At 41.4% G+C, this 21,165-nt stretch overlaps 1 protein-coding gene across 4 annotated transcripts; it reads left to right on the forward strand.

The window, feature by feature from the left end:
- Positions 1-5,464: 5,464 nt before the first annotated feature.
- On the forward strand, positions 5,465-20,484 carry LOC113158702 (polycomb group RING finger protein 5-B). 4 transcript variants are annotated; one of them, XM_026354802.1, is made up of 10 exons: positions 6,958-8,480; positions 8,575-8,757; positions 9,263-9,978; positions 10,182-10,278; positions 10,558-10,613; positions 12,099-12,158; positions 12,770-12,948; positions 13,103-13,201; positions 14,037-14,126; positions 20,057-20,484. In XM_026354802.1, the coding sequence occupies exons 3-10, from the start codon at positions 9,855-9,857 to the stop codon at positions 20,102-20,104; spliced, it is 753 nt and encodes a 250-aa protein (XP_026210587.1). In that variant the 5' UTR covers positions 6,958-8,480; positions 8,575-8,757; positions 9,263-9,854; the 3' UTR covers positions 20,105-20,484. The 4 variants fall into 4 exon arrangements, with proteins under 4 accessions (XP_026210589.1, XP_026210586.1, XP_026210588.1 ...); XM_026354804.1 differs by lacking the exons at positions 6,958-8,480; positions 8,575-8,757 and adding an exon at positions 5,465-5,953 and having other exon boundaries at positions 14,041-14,126; XM_026354801.1 differs by lacking the exons at positions 6,958-8,480; positions 8,575-8,757 and adding an exon at positions 5,470-5,953.
- The last annotated feature ends 681 nt before the right edge of the window (positions 20,485-21,165 follow it).

Consider the following 21,165-nt stretch of genomic DNA (forward strand, 5'->3'; position numbering starts at 1 on the left):
GATGACGCGGGAGTCGTCTCAGTTTGTATTAATAGGTGCAGAGATCTTGATGCGAGGCTTTAAGACCAAGATGTGTTGAAATGAAACGTACGTATGCAGAAGTAAACAGGTAAGAATGAACTCAAACACAGTTAGTTACCAGTAAGATCCACTGTTCAAGGTCACTGTGTGTGTGTGGGTGTGTGTAGGTGGTTTCACAAGTGTGTGTGAGATCTCCGTCATAAAAGTGAGGGCAAAGGTCAAGTGCAGTGAAGCAACACCTGCTGCAAAAAGACACACACACACACACACACTCATGCATGCTAAGTTAATTCTATCTGACACCTCTGATGATAAATAATCCATAATCATCCTCTAATCTCCTGCAAGCCTCAAAGTTTCACTCATCAAGTCCAGATCTGGAGGGAGAGACGAGTGACTGTTGGACACATGGAATACATTAAATCAAAAGGTGAAATCTAAATTTGAACTAATTACACAGAATTAACTTTTTAAACAAATGTGAGTTAAATTCATTTTTGCATTAGTCAGTTATGTTTGCTGGAATTTAACATTTTATAAACTTTAAAAACTCTTTATATGAAGTTAAATGAAGTTCAAACATATAAAAAAATCACTTATTTTAGTTTTTATTGCTCATTAGAAAAAGTCCCAAAGTTTCTGGAAACAACATTTGCAGGTTTGGATATTTAAGCTGCTGATCCACATATTGGTAACAGGCACTGAATCCTGCGGCATGTGCTGTGTGTCTGCAAAGGGGTGTGTTTTTTTTTACAAATATGCATCCACAAGAATGCCAACCGCTCGCCACGAACAGGTGGAGCGGGTGCTGTAGCAGGGCGTTAGAGCCTGTGTGGTGAGAAAAGACTTGCCAACACCAAGCAGCAGCTTCAGAAAAGGATCAGAGCTGATCCTCAGGTTCAAGGTTAAAGACAGGGAGGGGGAACTAATAACAATCAGAATATTAAAGCAGTGCAACACCACAGAAAAGTGTTTGTCAGATCACATTTCTCTGCAGTGAGGACACAGCACAGAGCACAGATTGAATGAACTATGGTGTATTTAATTTCTCAAGAATTGAACTTTTCACTGAGCGGATTCAGGGTAGAGTTACACACTGAAATATTCAAACACAATATTTCATTGTCCAGGCCAACAACATTTCATTGCTACACTGACTCACCCCACAGGCTGTGCTGCTCCGCTGCCCACGAGCATATCTGTGGTCAGAGCTGCAGTGCAGAGGGAACTCCATGCGCTGGTGCCCATCACACCCTGAAAATGATCCCAGTTTGGTATTTTCTGACTCAGCTGCTGTTCAGCTGCCACTTGGGCACGAACATTTGGCAATACCGAATAGAAAATAAGGTTAAATTTAAAGGGGCTTGGCACAAAACGGCACCATGAGTCTGAGGCTGCCGATGTTGCAGAAAGTGACATAAAACTGCAGGTCATTCTACAAACCCAAGTTAAATGGAAGAAACTGTTATTGAAAGCATTTATTCATAAAAATATTAAATCTGAAGTCAATTCAACTTATTTATGCACCTTCAAATCAATATAATGTCAGGGACCGTGCAGAGTCACAGAGAGAAAAACCCAACAAAGCTCCTTCGAGCAGCTCTAAGAGACAGATATCACTGATGAGTGCTGATACTATCAGAGATTTAACCAGGCGGGTGTGTCAACGCCAACAAGTTTGAGTCACAGAACTGAAGTCTAAATATTTCACACTTCACTGTTAGAACTGGAAAAAATCGAATAACTGCTGTTTGAAGACGTTAATGAGCGTTTACTGCTGTCATCAGTTGGACCCGATTCTCTGGCTCCTTTTCACGTCTGCTGTCGCAGAAAAGACAGAACATTTAAAACCATCTGCTCAGAATGGTTGTACCCACACATTTGGTTAGTTACAGTGGCACTTTGTGAATCCAATAACATGAACAGGTCCCCCGTTATTCACACGGTACAGTCAACAGTGTATTAACACAACTTTATGATGATGTTGCTCCGTTGAGAGATCAGTAGACTGACGAGTTAGTGATTCGTCTCTGTAAGTGCATGTCTAACACTCCCTTCACAGAGGCAGCCACTCATCCATGGTTTTGCCACTTGTTAAGTATGAAAGTGTTTCTCTGAATGTGACTGGTGTAAATCGTGCAGAGACAATAATGAGTCGTCATTTAAAGTGAAAGGATGATTGAGGATGAGTCAGTCAGTGACTTGTGCTGAAGGAGCTCCTGAGAGAAAGACAATAAAGATGAGAGGATGGATATGAAGAGGAGAGGAGAGAGAGAAGTGATGGGATAAATTAGAGGTTTAGAGTTGAAAAGAAGAGCAACAAATCCAAAAAACAGCAGAGGGACCGAGGGACGAGTGAGGAAAACCAGAAGAAAAGAAGAGTTTATGACTTAAAGAGAAAGTGAGAGAAAATAAGAACAAGATGAGAAAAGAAGGAGCGGGGAGGGGAACTCATGAAGCAGTGGTCAGTAATTAAGGGGTTCAGAAGTTGAGCCACATTCTTGTAGAGTGAGGATATAGAGCAGCGGCTGCCAGTAGTGAATGTAGGGCACAGACAGACCCTGAGATCCTGTTCAAGACGAAACTGATGAAGAGGACTCGTCTTCCTCTCTCCGTTCTCGTCTGTAGCATTTTATCACCACCGACATCGGCACAAAGGAAAGATCATGGTTTCTAATCAGCGTCTGTAAGAGTTCATCCTTTCTCATCCTCACATGATGTTAGACTCCATTACTCTTTAACCACACTGTTATGCTTTAGTGATAGATCATGGTGCCCAGAGGTTAGATCCTGGTCACTATGCTTTGGCTTTTCCTGTTGCACCACCATGAAAGTAACATTTTACACTTTCAGTAAAAACCCTACGGCATGAAATGAGTTGTATGAAGTGTCCGAGTCAGGCCAAGAATATTTAGTGATTAATACGTGTGAAGTGAGACATACAGAATATTTTTAGCACTCGGATCTAAAAACCAGAGAACTGGAGAAACCGCTCGCAGTTAAAAAGCCGAGTATACAGCTGCTCTTCCTCTGTTTCTCTTTGTGTCTATTTATTTCTTATCTTCCGTTTGTTTCCCTGCAGCTGTCTTCATTCTTTCTTCGTATCTGTATCCTGTCACTGTGTTTATCTCCCTCTACTTGACACCTTCTTTTCATCTCAGTTCTGACCTCAGTCATTTTACTCCTCTCTGATCTCAGTCTCTCTCTCTGTAATCTTTTCCTCCGATCATTTTTACTTCTGTCTTCTCCCTCTGTTTCCTTTAAATCGCCTTCATTCTCTTGCTGCTTCGTCTCATCAGTTCATCCACATTAAATCTATCTTTCTTCTCCTCTTCCTACTTCATCCTCCTCCTCCCTGCTCTTGCTCTCCCACTCTTGTTTTCTTTCTCTCTGTCTTCTATTCCATGTTGTACCCTAATTCGGGCTGACACGAGCCTTGGTCCAGTCTATATAGTTGGAACTAATTGGTCTAATGAAAGTGCCAAAACGGTCGGTGACTACATTTAGACTTAGACACAAACATATATAAAGCACAACACAATGCTGCACTGTAATAAATCCGCGGATACGTTCAGGCCGATGATCTGTTGTGTGTCTATTAATGCAAGATACTGGAAGTTTTATATCATCCCTTGAGTGCTGTTATTCCATCTTGCAGACTTCCATTCAATACACTGCTATATTGTACCTTAATAGCAGCTCTGCAGTTAACAGGCAACATTTCCAATGTCCAGGTCCACACTACTACAGCATCATGATCTATGCATTTAAAAGTTGACCCACTGGAAACCAACATTATTCACACTGGACGACCTGTTGACTAATGAAAACAGGGGCTGTTTTCATTTTGTCAAGTCATTAGAAATGCAGGAAATAATGCATGAAGTCTGGGCCGACTTTAATGAGAACTAGCTGCACCTCTGAAGGAGGTGGAGACAGATTCAATCCTGCTAGTTGCCCCTCAAGAGAATACAGAACACATTTTTACTGAAATGGTTGCAGGGTAAAACTTTCATTTTGGGGATTTACAATCAAGGACTGTCCCACCGTGTGACTGGGACCGCTGTTGCCATGGTGATACATTCCTCTTCCCAAAACAAGAGGTCAGATCCCACAGGGTAATGTCACTGAATACTCTGTTTTTCCTCCAGTGGCCCCTTATGTAAGGTGGCGCTGGAACAATAAGTGCTGGAAGTTACAAGCATCTCGAGTGGGATTTGATTTAAAGTCACACGTGAAGGGAGAATTAGTGGAAACTGGGATGAAAAACAAAATGCTGCTGAATTCTTGACATGTCGATATTGTTTGAAGAAAAGGGCGACGTCAGCACCCTGTCACTCATCTCAGCAACGGTTCGAAACTTCCTTCATGACGACTTTTATCATGGTCATCACGGCACCCAGGTACAAAACGCCACGTCGATGATCTGACTCCTGCAGTGTGTTGTCTAGTTTAAAGAACGTCAGCATGCTAACGCACTAAAATTCAATTCACAGGTAACAGACCGACCTGTTCTGCAGCAGCTTCTACAGATATTAACAGTTAGTTCATGTATGTACCACTGCCAGTCCATCGCAGGACAGACACACACAGAGACACTGACACGTCTGTGAACTCTTGATTCTCTATGTTTCTCTGTTTATTCTTGTGCACAGTCATAAAACAGCGTGGTGAGTGGTGACTGATGCAGAATGAATTCATCATGTCACTCAGTGTTCAGTTTTTATTTTCACTGATGATCTTTTGGACATCTCTCATTTAACTGGAGCAAAGACACAAAGAAGAAGCATAAAGATGATTTAGTGTTGTTCCTCTCCTACTTCAGTTTAATGTAAGAGATCCACAGGACAGGTTTGCTGTTTATGGACATGTGGGATTGGATTAAAGTAAAACAACAACAACAACAACAACAACAACACAAAGCGGTCTCACTAACAACAATCAGACGTGGACACTGTCATCAGCATTAGTAGAAAAGACTTTTGGACAGAACCATAAATTAAAAAAATTAAGTGACAAATTGAAAATATAATTAGCTCTTCACAGCTCAGTAATATTTTAATGATCTATTCATTAATAGGAATAATACAATAAAATAAAGAAACTAAACTAAAAGGTAAAAACTATTTAACAGGATCATTCTTGTAGCGACTACAGTAATAAAAAGCAATGAAAACAACTTTCAGTCTTTATATAAAGTTTTTATTTATCTTGTAAAATATTTTATTTACATCAATTAGTGAGTTTTTTATATGAAAGTTTAAAAAACGTTCTTTGCACGATTCTGATTATTTTTTCTTATATTCATTAAATAAAAACTAATTCAAAGTAGTTTATATATATATATAATATATTTATTTGATGGACACATGTCTGACAGTAGCAGAACTTTTAAGGTGCTAATATTAAATAAAAGAGAGGAGATGGAACATTTCAGTGTTTCACATGTTTATATGTAGTTTAACACATATAAATATCATTTATGACAGTTAATGTTGAATAAGGAGCAGAAATGACAGCAGGACTCATTTTCTCTCTTTATTTCTTATAATAAATTGATATGAATTAACATGAGCAGCGGAATAAACCATCGCGTTCATCCCTACACACAGCAGACTCTCTCTCTCTCCCTCTCTCTCTCTCTCTCTCTGTGTGTGTGTGTGTGTGTGTGTGTTGTAGGCCAATAGTCACTCAGTTACACAACCGCTTTCAGTTTCCGAGCCCTGCCTGCCTGCCTGCCTGCCTGGTGGCTCCCCGCCCACCGCCGCTCTCTGCTGCCTGCCTGCCTGTCTGTCTCGCTGCTGGGCGGACTGGGGCACATCTGATCCGACCAGTTCCGTGTTCTGTCCTCACTCAGTCCTCGGAGCTGACTGCACGGGAGGATGAGGCAGCGTCATGGTGGACGTTCCTGGAAGTCAAAGTGCGAGGCCAGGTGAGGAACGCGCTGTCGCTTCTTCTTCTTCTCTCTGCGCTCACGGTGAATTCATCCGACGTCGGACGCGTCACGTTGAGCCAAACTTTGACGCTGCTGGCTGGACCTCCTCTCTCTGCCTCCGTACCCCCTCCCTCACCCCCCCCCCCCCCCCCCCTCTCGCACTCTCTCCCTCCACAAACGCAAAGTGCGTCGCCGTGCACACTGACATGCGGGATTACGGTATGTTCACGCAAACGTTCAATAATCCGCGTGCGCTGCGCTTCCCGTTCGTGTGACGTGAAGCTCTGCAACTTTTACTGTCGATACGTGCTGCGTGCGTGTGTGTGTCTCTCTGTGTGTGTGTGTGTGTGTAGCCTGTACAGTAAGGAACTGCGGCGTGCGCGCATTTGGACATGTCTCCTATGTCGGTGCGCGTCGTCCATTGATGTTGTTTTGACACAGGTGACGTAGACCGTGACGCGCCTCGACGATGAGATAACCAGATCCTCTGCGTGTGAATAAATAACACGCCTGCGTGCGTGTGTGCGGGCGTGTGCGTGTGCGCGTGCACCAGTGTGCCTCGTTCACGGGCACGGGGGAATTTCTGAGCTGCGCACTTGAGATTCTTCTCGAAAAAAGCGAAGCTGGGCTGAAAGAAGCAGGAGTGTGGAGTGAAGTGAGGTGCACACTGCTTCCTCTGTGTCCTGTTGGGTCCTGTTGGGTCCTGCAGTGAGTGCGCAGCTCAGTCCAGCTCAGTCCAGCTCTGCGTGTGTCCAGCTCTGTTGACACGCCTGGCACACGCACAGCATGTCGACATCCAGCCTGTGTGACGTCATATACCTAACAGGGAAATAAAGTTTCCTGTTAAGTTACTGTAACAGCCTGTTCCTATAGTTGTCTGTACAGGGGCGGTTCATACATTAACAGCAGTTTACGGTGAGATCTCTCACTCTTCAGTGATGCTTATTATTAATCTAACTTCATGATTCAGTATCAAATACCGACGGCGTTGTTGCAGTGTGTTGTGGTTTGTCGTAGTTAATCTGCTGCCTGGAAATGAACAAACTGTGTTGACTAAGAAAGTCAGAATTGTGACCGGGTATCATCCATCTTCTTCTGCAGCAGCTGCAACACAACCTGCAACACAACCTGCAACACAACCTGCAACCTCTGGAAACACGGTCACAGTCCTGTCTCTGCATTTCTTTCATGTGTTGTTAGTGTGTAAAACATCGTGATCGATCGTCTTTGTAGGAACGTTTTGTTGTAGTTGTAGTTTTATACACTTTTATTTTTATTTAAATCCCACTTTCCAGTTAAAATATTAACAAAACGTAGCATCCTGGACTCACTAATACTGTGTACTGATAATCTGCATGTTACTTACAGAAATATTCGTTATGTTTAGTGAACTGATGCTTTTTATGTAATGTTTGTTATTCAACTGGAACTGGTCTTTGTCGCGTGATCTCTCTTCATGATGAGCAAATAGCTAAAGAAACGCGTCATAGAAAAGGAGGATTACATTCTGGCTGCTACTATATGTTTTTACAACATCTAATATCCATTCATTTCCTGTGTTAACTTTTAGCCTGTTTTTGAGTCCCTGTAAATTCACAAAGAGCTTTACCTGCTTCTTTGTGCTGTTTACTTCAGGACGATCTGTAAATTATGGTTCTGTATGAACACTCAGCGACTCTGACGTTAGTTAAATATCAGGTCAGTTTACAGCAAACATGTTACTGAGACGTGTCCCGCTCATCAGAGATGTTGTCGGCCTAATAATGGTTGATTCAGTAACGGTTCTTTTAGTCATTCGTATGATGATTAGTATTTAACAGTGTCCTGTTATCAACTAATGGACAGAACGGTGTGTTTACAACCGGGATGAACCAGACCTGAGAACAGAGACTAACCCGTCACCCTCAAACATTTACCAGCTCACTCACTTCATTTACTGTAACAGCAGAACTGACATCATCCCATTAAAATAAATGTTTTATAGACGACCTCGCACAGCAAATCTGAAACTTGTGAGTGAGCTTTGAAACTACCTCTATAAAGACACATTCACACATGAATCTGTATTTGCAGCAGGGAAAAAAGGTTCATTCAGATCCATTAAAGTGGTTGGTGAGTTTAGCTATTGTTAATCTGGAGACAACAGTACGGCTGGATTCATGTTTGTGCCACTGTCAGTTAATAATTATTGTAATTAGTGAAATGCCTTAAAATCTTTTGTGTCATAGGAACTGGGAATAATAAGAAACTGTACAAATCAGGAGAATGAAAGTACCTTTAGTCATTTGAATCCAGTGATCACGTGTCTCTCACAAGAGCTATGAAATGTGAAGTCAGTGCTACAGAACCAGTTGAGGAGAGAGGACGTCAGGGTGGGGCAACGTCTAACACTGCATCAAATCTCGTCTGATCAGTTCAGTGTAGAGATGTTTCTGCCGCTTTCAAGTATTCGTAGCAGCCTGAACACATAACAAACCTGAACCGGACGGCTGACAGATCACAGAACTGGAGCAGTAATGGTCATGTGTGTTTTGTCATCTCTTTCATACGAGCTCTAGATCAAAAAATGCTCATTATGGTTGTTTTTGAAGGCAGTGACAGCGTGTTTTCTCATTTAGGTTGGAGTCACTAGGTGACTAAGATGTAACGATCACCTAGTAACAGTAGTTATTGAGCTCCGCCAACAACAAATCAGACAAGCAGGCAAGATGAAAGCAGTGCAGATACACAGTACAGTGATGAAACAGGAAAAGAGGAAAGGAAGTCACCTCCAAATCTTCTAAAATGACAAAGAAATTAAGGTAATTTCAATTTTTTCTCAACAGCATAAATCTACCTGTTATTGTTAAAAGAGCCACTACTACTACTTCCTACTTATACTTGAACAAAGCTGCTGGGTTTCAACAGGTGAAGACAATAGTTGAAAACATCCGTCTTTATTAAATCCATGGTTTGAAAAATGTTGATTCTCTGAGCACAGAAACTTATTACAGTAACATAAATAACTGTGTGGAAAAAGTATGTGACTCACATTTTATGACAAATTAAAGCAGAAAACCATGAAATTCCAATAGGTTCACATAGTTTTTCTTACCACTGTCAGTTTAACATTGACCTTTAAAGTCACTGTTCACAGCTTCACTTCCTGGCACTGAGCCGTTCATGAGCTTCTATGACTGAAACCTTCTCGACTTGTTTGCTGATTGGTTTGAGGTTTTTTCTTGGAGGTATTCTAATTGTTAAGGTCATGTATCTGCAAATAGCACGATCCTGTTCCACCCTGACCTTTGTCTTTTATTTTCTCAGGTAACTTCGCTGTGAGGTAAAAGGTCATCAGATAGTCACTGTGGGCCACTTCAAGAAGGGAGACGTCAACAGCTACAGCACCATAATGAGAAAAGAACAGACCAGAATCAAAGTGAATGCGCAGAAGCCTCTGGTTTTGCTGTCTACAGCCGACCTTTGACCTTTCGTGGATTAAAAATGGCTGAGAGCGAGCAGGAAGTGAGACATTGTATTCTCTGGAAATTCAGGGGATTTATCGAACGTGTTTGACTGAAGCAGGACGGCACACAGGACTTGGAAAAGCCTGGTGTCTCTTTAATTCAATGGGACTAACGTCTTCCAATAGGATGGAGCAGGATTTTACACAGTAGCATCTATGAACTCTGTCTCCAGCTCTAACTAGCAAACACTTCTATGCATTCTCCTGGAACATTTTCTGCGCTTTCACCCAAACAAAACTTCTCATTAAATAAGCCCTCTGGCAGTACGAGCCTGTGGCCGGACGTTTGCCTCCCGTTGTTGTGAATGGATGTCTGAGGTGACGTTTCCCTTCAGCTTAAAACGCTAATAACACAGACTCCTGGTCACTTTCTCGCTGCAGCATCGTAAAACAATGTCAAACATGGCTGCTACTGGAAGGAAGCACTTGGTTAGAGACTTTAACCATTTCATCACCTGTTACCTGTGTCGAGGTTACCTGATCAAACCAACCACGGTCACCGAGTGCCTGCACACCTGTGAGTAACACAACAGACACACACTTCTTTGTTCCAGTCATTTGTGTGGTTTGCTCAGATGTCGAGTGCCCTGCAGTCAACTGCACGGACACATCATCGTCCTTACTTGGAGCAAACACGATGACATCACTCTGTCCTGACAAAGATTCGCATTGCAGATTCTAATTAATGCCCAATTAAACGTGGTGCTGTTTCTCCTGCAGTCTGTAAGAGCTGTATCGTGCAGCACTTTGAGGAGAGTAACGACTGTCCGAAATGTGGCATTCAAGTGCACGAGACCAATCCGCTGGAGATGCTCCGGTAAGATGTGTTTTTCTTCTACGTTCACTCTCTTCCTGTTCCTCTTGTTCATCTTCCCGTGTTTCAAACCCTCCGTTCTTATTCTCTGGTTTGTTTCCCACTTTTTATTTCTTCCTATCTGCTTTTCTATGCTCGACTTTCTGTCCTCACCACCTCTACTGCTCCTCCTCTTGACGTCTGTTACTTCCTTCTGTTAATTCCTTCTCTTCTGTTTATGCCACTCTCTCCTTCTTGCTCTCTGCACCTCCACATCACACTTCCCTCTCTCGTTCTTCTCAGGTTGGACAACACTCTGGAGGAGATCATTTTCAAGCTCGTGCCTGGACTGAGAGAAAGTGAGTTTGCCAGATGGTTTCATCAATCTGTCTCCCCAGTTTGCAGTCTGTATTAAATTATGAGTCTATTCATGGGAGGTAGGAAAAATTAGTAAACTACAGCATTCCAACCACATCATATATCACAAGGCATGCAAAGAATTTTTCACAATGCACACGTCTTTCTTTAGCATGCACACTAGCAGCAATGTTGTAACCTCACCAAACCACATATGGTAAAGGTATTCAGTCTAACTATACATAATCTATTCAGAGCTTATTTTATCCTGTTGCGTTGAGTGAACTATACAGAACGTAAATGACGTCACATTGAGTTGCAGGTTTGGGGACGGGGCTCACGTGCATTCATTTTATTTTGTTTGGCTGAAAGGTTGCTCAAGTCCTTCAGACCTGATGGAGAAGGTCACAGATATTGTAAACTACTTCAGTTTTGGACTGAGTGTAAACATTTTTGTGTGAATTTAAAAGTTAGAAATCCCTAGAAGCTCGTGAACAGTTTTCCAGTGGCTGGGTGTTAACTCATAAACCAGCAAACTGAGAGCACGGCCACACTCACATACCGATGGTGAGGCAGCTCTCCTCTTTTCTAAATTAGTCATTAAACCAAACAAAATACAAATTTATCATTGAACAATGTGATTGTTAGTCAGTCAGTCAATATTATTAACCATCACAATCAGAAAGGCAGAGAGCTTCAACGGCACATTCTCCATTAGTACTGATCAGTACATGTTCCTCTTTCTTCTCCCATGTATTTCTATTAAATCTGAATATGAACGTTAGTAACTGCAGGTTCAGGTGCAGCGACTATGCTCTGCAGGTTTACTGTACATGTGTGAAGTTGTTCTTCACGACATCAGTAAATATTTATTAGTCATTTGTTATTTATTCAACGTTATTTTTAGGGGAGGTTGAATCTCAGCAGTTTATGATGACATGAAGAAGTACAACCTTCTGTCTGCAGCCAAGTCAACATGTCCAACCAAAGCTGTGATGCCACTATAAGTTTATGACTCCATAACTTCACCTCTGCTGACAGAGCGCTCTGGCAGACGAGAGATGGAACAAACATCATATATTTTTTGTGGAGCTTGTACTTCTTGGCCAAGTTGTATAAAATCAGCCTCATCTGAATTCTCTTTATGGCTTTAAAAGATTTTTTTCTACCAGACATGTGTCGCATCAGTGCAGTGCATTGATTCTTAAATTTAAAATCCAGGTTTCTTCCTTCGGCATTTACAAACCTTTTCTTCTCACTGTTTAGAAGAGTTGTTTTAGTCTTCAGTGTGGACACAGCTGGTTAAAAGAGTGTGCATGCTTCAGTTCAGCTTACGTTCCACCTTTATCTTCCCAGGAACCTCAGTTGCACATTAAAAGTTCTTTGAACACAGATATGATCTTAAAACAGGTGTTTGGCTGGACAGGACCTCCGTCAGTGAGGTATCTCGGTAACACTGTCTTCTTTTATCTTTTCATGGGAACTAGAAGAGGAACAGCAAGAACTTGAATTCTGGAGGAAGAACCAGCCCAAAGAAAATGGCCAAAGTAAGCCGTCGTTTACATTTTAAACCATCTTCTGTATGACCCTCGTTCTGTGGAAGGAGCGAGCTCGTCTGCTGTGGAAATCAACTTTTAGTACTTACTCATGATTTCTGTATTTGCTCCTGATTCACACTGTCTTCTCGTTATCAGAGGATGAAAGAGTGAAATCTATAGAAGTTTTTGATTAAGCTTTGATTCATCAGCATGAGCTTAATCTTCAGGTTTTGATTCATCAGCATGAGCTTAATCTTCAGGTTTTGATTCATCAGCATGAGCTTAATCTTCAGGTTTTGATTCATCAGCATGAGCTTAATCTTCAGGTTTTGAGCTTGTTGATGCAAATCTGGGGCAGCTCAGATTTCAGGGAATTTCCTGCCTATATGCTGTTCACCTCACATCTGGTACCACAGGGTCTGCACCGTGGGGAGCAATGACTGTAGTGTTATTTATCATCTTTTCATTGTATGATTTTGATATCTTAATATCAGATCTTCTAAATTGATAAACCCTTTACTACTTTTTTTGTTTAATACATTTTAAATGAGTTTAGTTTGATATCCTTTCATCAAAGCATCACTCAGCACCTTTGTGTGTGTGAATGTTTCAAACCACAGCAGAAAACACGAGGTGTCAGAGGTTCAGGCTACCTGATGCTGGAGGCGATGTTGGTGGTGTTGGTGGTGATGATGGCGATGGTGGCGCCGATGACGACTACCACAGGAGCGATCCTCAGATAGCCATCTGTCTGGACTGCCTACGCAACACGGGGCAGTCTGGGGAGAGCTCAGTCACGGTGCGTTGGGATTGGTCTTTTTCTAAGTGGGGAGTGTTTCGGACACTTTTGTGTCTGCAAATGTTTTCTAGCTTCTTAGACAATCAGTATATGACTCCGTGTGAGCTCCAGCTCTAAATCACAGTGTAACACACTTTGTCTCTTGTCCAATTAGGATTTGATGAAGAGGTTCATCCGCTGCTCCAGTAGAGTCACCGTGGGAACAATTAAGAAGTTTCTCAGTCTTAAACTAAAGCTGCCTAGCTCTTATGAGGTAAAAATACCTTTTGATTAAACTGTCAAAGAGATAAAGGGATAGTGCTGCGTTTATAGACACCTTTACAGTATGTGTCTGAGTTTTTCAGATTAGTTTAGTTCAAATGCTAGATATCATTTGAAGCTTGGAAATATTATAATAGTGTATTTCTAAAACCCTATTGTACCTGTTTAATAGCTAAATGATTTACTCTGTTTTACAGTTGTGTACCTCTTTTACACACTGCAGTAAGAATAACTGGTTAAAAAAAGAAACCCACAACAGCAGCAGCAGCAGCTTCATGAGCTCCAGGATAAAAATACAACAACACTTTATTTACAACTCATATTGTTTTCTCCCACATTTTTATAATCAATTTAAATTTGTGCACCAGGTATGATAGAAACTCAACATCTGATGTTAGAGCGTTCAACACAAAGGAACATTTATCTCAGTGGCTTGTGTCAAATGTTTCTTATAAACTGGTGAAGAAGTGCAGAGGTTGTTGAATCCTCTAATAACGCTCCATCATGCAGACGATAGAATTTACAGCTTTAAGAAAATAAATAACACATCTGAAAATACTCAACGCTTCTAAAGCTGGATGAGAAACAAACTGTGCAGAAGCTTTAGCATGAGGTCTCACGAGCAGGAGAGGAAGTCAACTTTGACTCTCAAACCAGTGCTTTTTATTTTCATTTCCTTTATTATTTTCTGTTGCTTCTCATGCTTTGACAGCTTTGTGCAGCACATTATCTTTGTGACCGCTGAGTTCCATTTTTCTGCTCTGTGTTGTTCATTTTGTTGAAAGATTTACGTTATCTTCTCGTGGTATATTTTCTGCTGTGTCCAGCTAGACGTGCTGTGCAATGGAGAGATCATGGGCAGAGATCACACTCTGGAGTTCATCTACATGACTCGATGGAGGCTACATGGAGAGAATGTAAGGCTGTCACACTCACTTCCTGTTTGTGTGCATGCTTGCATGCTAATGTGTAGTTGCATTGGTTCAGGAAAGCATTTATTTGTGTGAGTGTGTGTGTGTGTGTGTGTGTGTGTGTTCTGCATTCATTCACACTAGAGATCTAAAACCTCATAGTAATATCACAAGCGGACCTTTTTTAATGGTTAACACGAGGTTAAAGTAAGATTTGAGTAAAGATTAGGCTTGGGGTTAATCAGGCACAAATTTCACTATGATTGAACAAGAATGAAAGTAAATAAAGAGAATACTCTGAGAATCAGTACACGTAACACTGTGTGTGAAAACTAGCCCTGGTTGAATGACTTCTCTGTTCAGTGTTCAATCATTTTTGCAGGAAGGTTCTTTCAGTTCCAAGAAACTTTCATGACTTTAATTCTGTAGAAGAAGGAAGTCGGACTTCAAACAGGTTGAAGTAGGAGGAGGCATTTCTCAACATGTTGTGTTGTTGTAGGTGTATACTGCTGGAATCTCAGAGCCACTGTAGCTTGAAAGGAAACAACACTCTTCCTTTTAATTTACTGCATCTGTGCCAAAGCTCCACATATTAACACTTAAACATTTACACACAGACTGAATCACTGTAAATCTGTGCACCCTGACTGAACACTCCCACATCACTGCCACAGGACATCGAGTCAGCAAGAAAATGAAGACAAATCCATACTTTCCAAAAATATCCCCACTTTCATTGTGAGAGGAGAATGACAGGCAGAGGAGGAGCAGGTGAAACAAAGTCCGTATGAAATAAAAGATGTAGAAATTCTGGTTCCACAGTTTCTCACAAAGAGCGATCTTTTAAAGAATTGTTCAAATCCAGAGCTAAAATGTAGTTTTTGGATCTGTTTCATTGTGCAGTGGATGGTTAAAGCAAAAAAAAGGGAAATAACCTGTGTAATTAACATTTCCACTTGTTAAGGAACGTTACTACATAATGACCAGAAACACAACGACCTAAGCTTGTAAAGCTTTACTTTAAGTTGACAGTTAAACGAGGTCCTAGTATTAAAATCAGCCTCGTGCATAAGATCATGGATATAATTAATCCAGTTTGAACTGACATCCTTCGTATGTAATAATCAGATCCAGATTGTTCAGCGTGCACAGACTGTTGGGGTTGGAGGTCACGTCATTTTCCATCTGGGAGTTATGGACACTTGATATGTAAACATTATGCTACGAGATTTAGCAATAGAAAAACAAATCATCCAAAGTGCGCTGTTCAGGAAAAGATTCCACCGGGTTTACTGCAAAAATCTTATTGATGACGCTCTGTAGAAAAAGGCAGCTGGAAATCCAGACCACAGACTCTTTAGTCTGCTTCAAACTTGTTTTAAGACTTGTAGACATCTTTTAACCTGCAAATCAGGATTATTATTACGTTTCATTCTGTGTTAGTTCACATGTAGACTTACAGCTAATGGTGCTGTTGCCTTGAACTCCACATTATCAAACGAATAAGAGGAAATCACATTTATTTATCAAATGCTCAGGATTCGAAAGCTTTAAACATGACTATGGGAAAAGAGCTTATTCAAGTTCTTTTTAATGACCCAGCACCATTATGAGCTGTGTATTGTGAGAAGTCTTTTCAGCAGAGTTTTCAGTGGATCGTCTGCCTCCGCTCTGCCCACAACAACAGGCAGAAATCAGTCTGTCAAATTATTTGTGTCCTGGTGAGTCAGAAGGATAAACAGCAAGAAATAAAAATATTTCTGCATCCTGTTTGAACCCTGTCAGGTTAAGGACACAGTAAGAAGAGAAGTGACAGAGAGGGTGAGAGAGGCACGAAGCAGAGAGACAGAAAAGGGAGAGAAAGAAGATACGAGTCATTCATCAGTCTCATCCTTTCGACAACTCCACAGCTCGGCTTCATTTTCGTCCTCCAACCCTGATCCAGTCAGGACGGCTGACTCACATGAGAGAGTGGAAAATTAATGTCCTATAACTGCTACCTGGACTTAGTTGACGTTTTTTTTTTTATTCCAGGATGAGTGATGGTTGTCCTGAGTATGGTGTGTTGTAAAACACATCATGTCTCATGCATGATCTTTTCCTTAACCAAAACAAAACCATCAAAATGTCAGAATAAGATTTTACATTTAACATTTTGAACTAGAAACATTTAGCTCCTCACTAAAAGCTGATCATTAGTTGTACATGAGCATAACTGTGACAGACTCATAATACAGACACAGACACAGTGGCACCTATTTAATCTGTAAAAGACTGACAATAAAAAAAAAACCTGCAGTAGAGGAAGATGTTTATTTCATCACAGTCACACGTTTGACAACGACAGAGGGAAACGATCGGTACGTCATAGATTCTACGTAAAGCTTAACGGCGCCGTTAGACTGCACCACATTATACTGAGAAATGCTTTTAATTCTTGTCATCCCTCTTCACATTCTTTAGGGGTGTCACATGTTATAAACACATCTGAAAATAACACCAAACACTATAAACCTAATCCTAAACCATGTTAGAGAATATAAGATAACATACATGTTAACAAAGCATAACTTTGTTTTAACGCTGCAGAGTTTTGTTCGTGGTTAACATTCACATCTCTGCTGGTGTTGAGTTCAAATCTGTTCCTTCTGCAGTAGCAGTGAAGACATTCACCTTATTACAAGTGTGTGTTGTAGCAGAAATAGCCAAGATGCTCGTCTGTGATCTGCAAAATATCTACAAACTGACTAATGTCATGTGAAGTCAACACGTTTGGTCACGAGTGAAGTCTTAACAGTAGCAAGAGACAGGATGAGGCAGGTGGTGAGAGAGAGGACAGACGTGTCAGACCTGAGTCTGACTGGTGTCTAGATAAAGTGCTCAAACTACATACCCGAGACTAAACGCCACACGGTTACTGACAGTCACACTGAATAGACAAAGCCTCCACAGATCTGATCAGTCCAACAGGTCGTTTATTCTGCTCAGACAAAGGTCAAATCTGCCTCTCACGACTTTAAAACACGGATCTTTGTCTTGTATCACAGAATCCATTTGTGAGTTATAAAGTTTGTTCCATCCCTCCTGTAATTGAGAAGCAGTGGATTCCTCTCGTTAATGAAAACCAGTTTCAGGTGTTGGCACCGTTTGTTCAGAAGCAGCAAAGCTTTTGGCCCGAATGATGGAACGCAACTTAACAGCGAAACCCAAAACCTTTTCCTAAACACCTTCAAGCAAGCGCTCCATCCAGAGAAGCGCTTCACTGCCTCGAACACACCACGCTCCCAAGAAAGTTTTAAATATGGGTCAGTTTTTTTCTGCAATGAGTTGAAACAACAATATAGTTCAAGGAGAAGAGGGGCCTTGACAGTGTGGAGAAAACGAGAGGAACTTCAAATCAAGCTGCACAGAGACGAGGCAACAATGCAGAGAACCCCCCCTGTCTATTCAGATACAGATATTATATCTAATTTCCTTAAGGATGAGGATTCACAGCATTGACATTTTACAGGTTAGAACAGAACAAGCTGGAAAATCGTGATAGAAATCAAGTTTTGTGAAATGAAAAACACAACAAAACACATGTTTGTCTTAGTTTCAGATGTCTGTAGGATACATCTACATATTGCTGTTGGAGATGTACTGCAGAAAACCAGAGAAGCATCCATCCATTATTCTAAGGGTCTTCTTCTTAAGGGTCCCAGAAGTGCTGGAGCTTGTCCCAGGTGTCACTGAGCACCGGACAAGTTGTAAATCTATGACAGAGCCGACATATAGAGACAGACGACCAGACACACTCAGTCACTCCTATTTAGAGTCACCAGTTAAGATATTTGTGTGTCTTTGACGGTGGGAGGACGCCAGAGTAGCCAGAGAAAACCCACGTAGACACAGGAACTACATGTAAACTTACACAGAAAGGCACCAGGCCGACCTGGGGATTAGAATCTAGGTCCCTCTTGCTGTGAGGAGACGGTGCTAACCACTAAACCACCATGCCACCCACCAGATAACCATCTGACAGCACGTTAGATTTCAGTCATTTGACATCAGGAGACGTACCCTTAAAGCTAGCTGACATCTGCACACAATATGTTCCAGTGCAGTTTAATTAAAGGGTTTGGAGACAGAAGTGCTGACGGAGTGAGTGTCAGAGATGCAGATACAGAGGGAGCGGCAGACTTGTTAGATCGGATTCAGTGCTGCTCTTTTTCTTTCTGAGGCATGATGCAGCAAAATGCAGAGAGCCGAAGGAGATGACAGCAGCTGTACTGTGCTGCACCAGGAGACACCAGACCGGTGACACGCTCTTCACTGTGCAGCTGCTCCGACACAAATCGTTTATATCTTTATGAATATTTTATGAAAACAAAGCTCCGTTCTTTAAATGTTTGAAATGTGTTTTACAGTCAAAGGAGACAGAAATGTACAATCACTACAGTAATGGATGGATTTCTAATGGGCCTAAAGGGCACTAGCCCTGCAGGAGCCTGACAGATCAAGGGTCCCCTGGGCCAGGGCATTTATGTGAAGAGCATGACACATGACAGATGATGACACCAGCATCACAAGGAGTGTTGTCTCCTCAGGTTTCCTGTAGGATGTTTGGCATAAGTTATTCTGCACTGACATCATAAAACCCAGGCTCAGGACCTTGTAAGGACCTGAAAGTCCTTGATTTTCATGTGACACTTGTGGTTAACTTTGCAGAGATTCCTACTTTTTGGACACAGTTGTCTCCTGCAGAAGAACATTAAAATGTTTTTTCTGCAAGTCGACTAACAACAGCTGATGCAGCTGCATTGATCTCATCCATGCTGGACGCCGCTGCTCTGTTTGTCTGGATCTGGAACAGCAAGACAGTGTGCCAGTCTTAAATGCATCTGCAACGCTGTGAACTGTGTGAGCACAGAAACAGCTGCCAGTGAGCACAACACCACACCTATTTGAAACTACTGGGCAACAGGATTTGTTCTAGAAACCCCACCGTGTAGAATTTAAAACATGTTCAATCTGCTGAAGCAACATTAGCAGTTTGAAACAAGGTTGTCTATTATTTTATTTTAAAGTTAAGAGCTGTTCCTAAATATATTTTTCAAAGCAACTTGAAAAACTTGCATGAGAAGACTTGTGTACAGGATGAGATTTGAAACGATGCCAGAAACATTTCAAAAGAAGAATTCAATGTTGTATTTCAGGATTTTCAGAATGAATTTTAGCATTTTGGAAATGAACTGTTCAAACGAGCTGCGTTCGAGCGAGCAGCAGCTGAACCTCTGTTACTTTTTTTCTGGCTCTTTTGACCCTTTTGCTTCAGACGCTTGGCCTGTGTCCCTGTAGAGCAGAGCCAGGTGGATCCTGGACGGTTTAATGGAAATGGGTTTACACTCATCTTTAACTCTGCATACGAAACCTGCACATGAAATGGGAGTCGCTCAGTCCGTCTTCCTCTTTCTGATAGAATGAAACAACAAACAGCTGAGCTTCAACAAGCAGCGACAGTTTTTTAAAAATGAATTTGACCTGAGAGAAGCAGGACGGAGAAACAGCTGCTAACTGAGTTTGGGGTTTTTTACCATATAGAAGTTTATTGCTTGAGTTTATTGTTCTAAACTTTGTGTTTCATAACTAAAAACGACTTCATACTTTTACTGTATTTCTTTATTTATTGAGTTTGTAAAATAAGTATTTACAGTCTTTGCTTTAGTCTTTTTTCCCTTGATTGTCTTCTCAGTCAGTCATTAGTTAGTTTGATCATGAGTTTGATCTAATGTTCGGTGTGTGAATGTGTCTCTGTAAGTTAAAAACCATCTAAAAGTTCAGTAAATGTTCATCGTCCAGCTTCAGTGTGACTCTCTTCTGATGTGTGATATGTTCCAGTGTTGAGATTTAAAGACTGATTCTCTCTCTCTGATGTGTGTGTGTCTCTTCCTCAGACGTATCCCATGGTTCTCGAGTACCGGCCACGTATCGACTTCGGCTGAACCACAGCTGGAGGACGACAGTGCACATTTACACATACACATGTACACAGACATAGGTACAAATATTAGGAACACCAACATTTGCACGTGGACTTACTCACAAAGCATACAAATACACATTCATACATACTGTACGTACGTGTATGCACATGAAGAGGAAGAGAAAAGATTTAAATGTATTTTTGTACAGCCAGTGATGAAGCGCGTATGTTGTTATGGTAAAGAGGTTTTATGCTTCATAGATGAATATGTTATAATATATGATATTTTTAAATGTATGTCTCTGTGCCTAAACACCTGTTGAGATCAGAAATGCAGTGTGACGATATCTTCACTTTGCCTGTCTAACTCTGTAGATTAAATGTTGATTTTCTACTGTTGATGCTGTTTTCTTGTTTGTGTCTTCAGTTTCATTTCTGAGCAACCGTGGTTTTGGTTCTGATGAATTAAAGTTGGGACGTCTCTGTCACTGATTATCCACAGTTACAGTCGCCCACTCGTTAATATTGTGGTTTTACCTAAAGTGAGAAACTAAAACACTTCCTCCCTTGAAGTGAAACGATTTAAACACTTCTTCTCTTCTGCACTGGTCATGTTTCATCCAAAAATACACAGAGAGACATAGAAAAAGTTTTATGTGCTGTGGTGGTCGGGGTCAGAGAGATAGTGTGTCTGCTCGTTAAAGCAGTTGACAGGTAAAATATTTAGGCGCCTGAATTCATGAATGAAGAGAACTGACAGAATAATAAACAGGCAGGAAGCTGAGTGATGACACACAAACACACACACACACCTCCCAACAACCTATATGCTGTAGTATTACTGTAGTAGAGCAGGTGTGATGTGAGTATTCATTCCACTGTGACGCCTGTAGATGTCTGCACACACACGCTGACAGGACAAACACACCTCCTGTGACAGCTTTACAAACACATTCAGCTCTCACATGCTTCATGTCTGTGCTGCAGCATGTTCGCACACACGCGCTCATCCTTCCAGCTGTTTTGGTTCTTTTCTCGCCCTTGTTTTTTCAGGTCAGAGTTATGTAGGACAGAGGTCCC

The sequence above is a fragment of the Anabas testudineus genome, chromosome 15, assembly GCF_900324465.2.
Source record: "Anabas testudineus chromosome 15, fAnaTes1.2, whole genome shotgun sequence".
NCBI classification, from domain to species: Eukaryota; Metazoa; Chordata; class Actinopteri; order Anabantiformes; family Anabantidae; genus Anabas; species Anabas testudineus.

Coding starts and splice junctions, on each gene's coding strand:
- LOC113158702 (XM_026354801.1), top strand. CDS start 9,855: ATGTCAAACATGGCTGCTACTGGAAGGAAGCACTTGGTTAGAGACTTT. Junction 9,979..10,181: donor CACCGAGTGCCTGCACACCT/GTGAGTAACACA, acceptor TTTCTCCTGCAG/TCTGTAAGAGCTGTATCGTG. Junction 13,202..14,036: donor AGCTGCCTAGCTCTTATGAG/GTAAAAATACCT, acceptor TGCTGTGTCCAG/CTAGACGTGCTGTGCAATGG.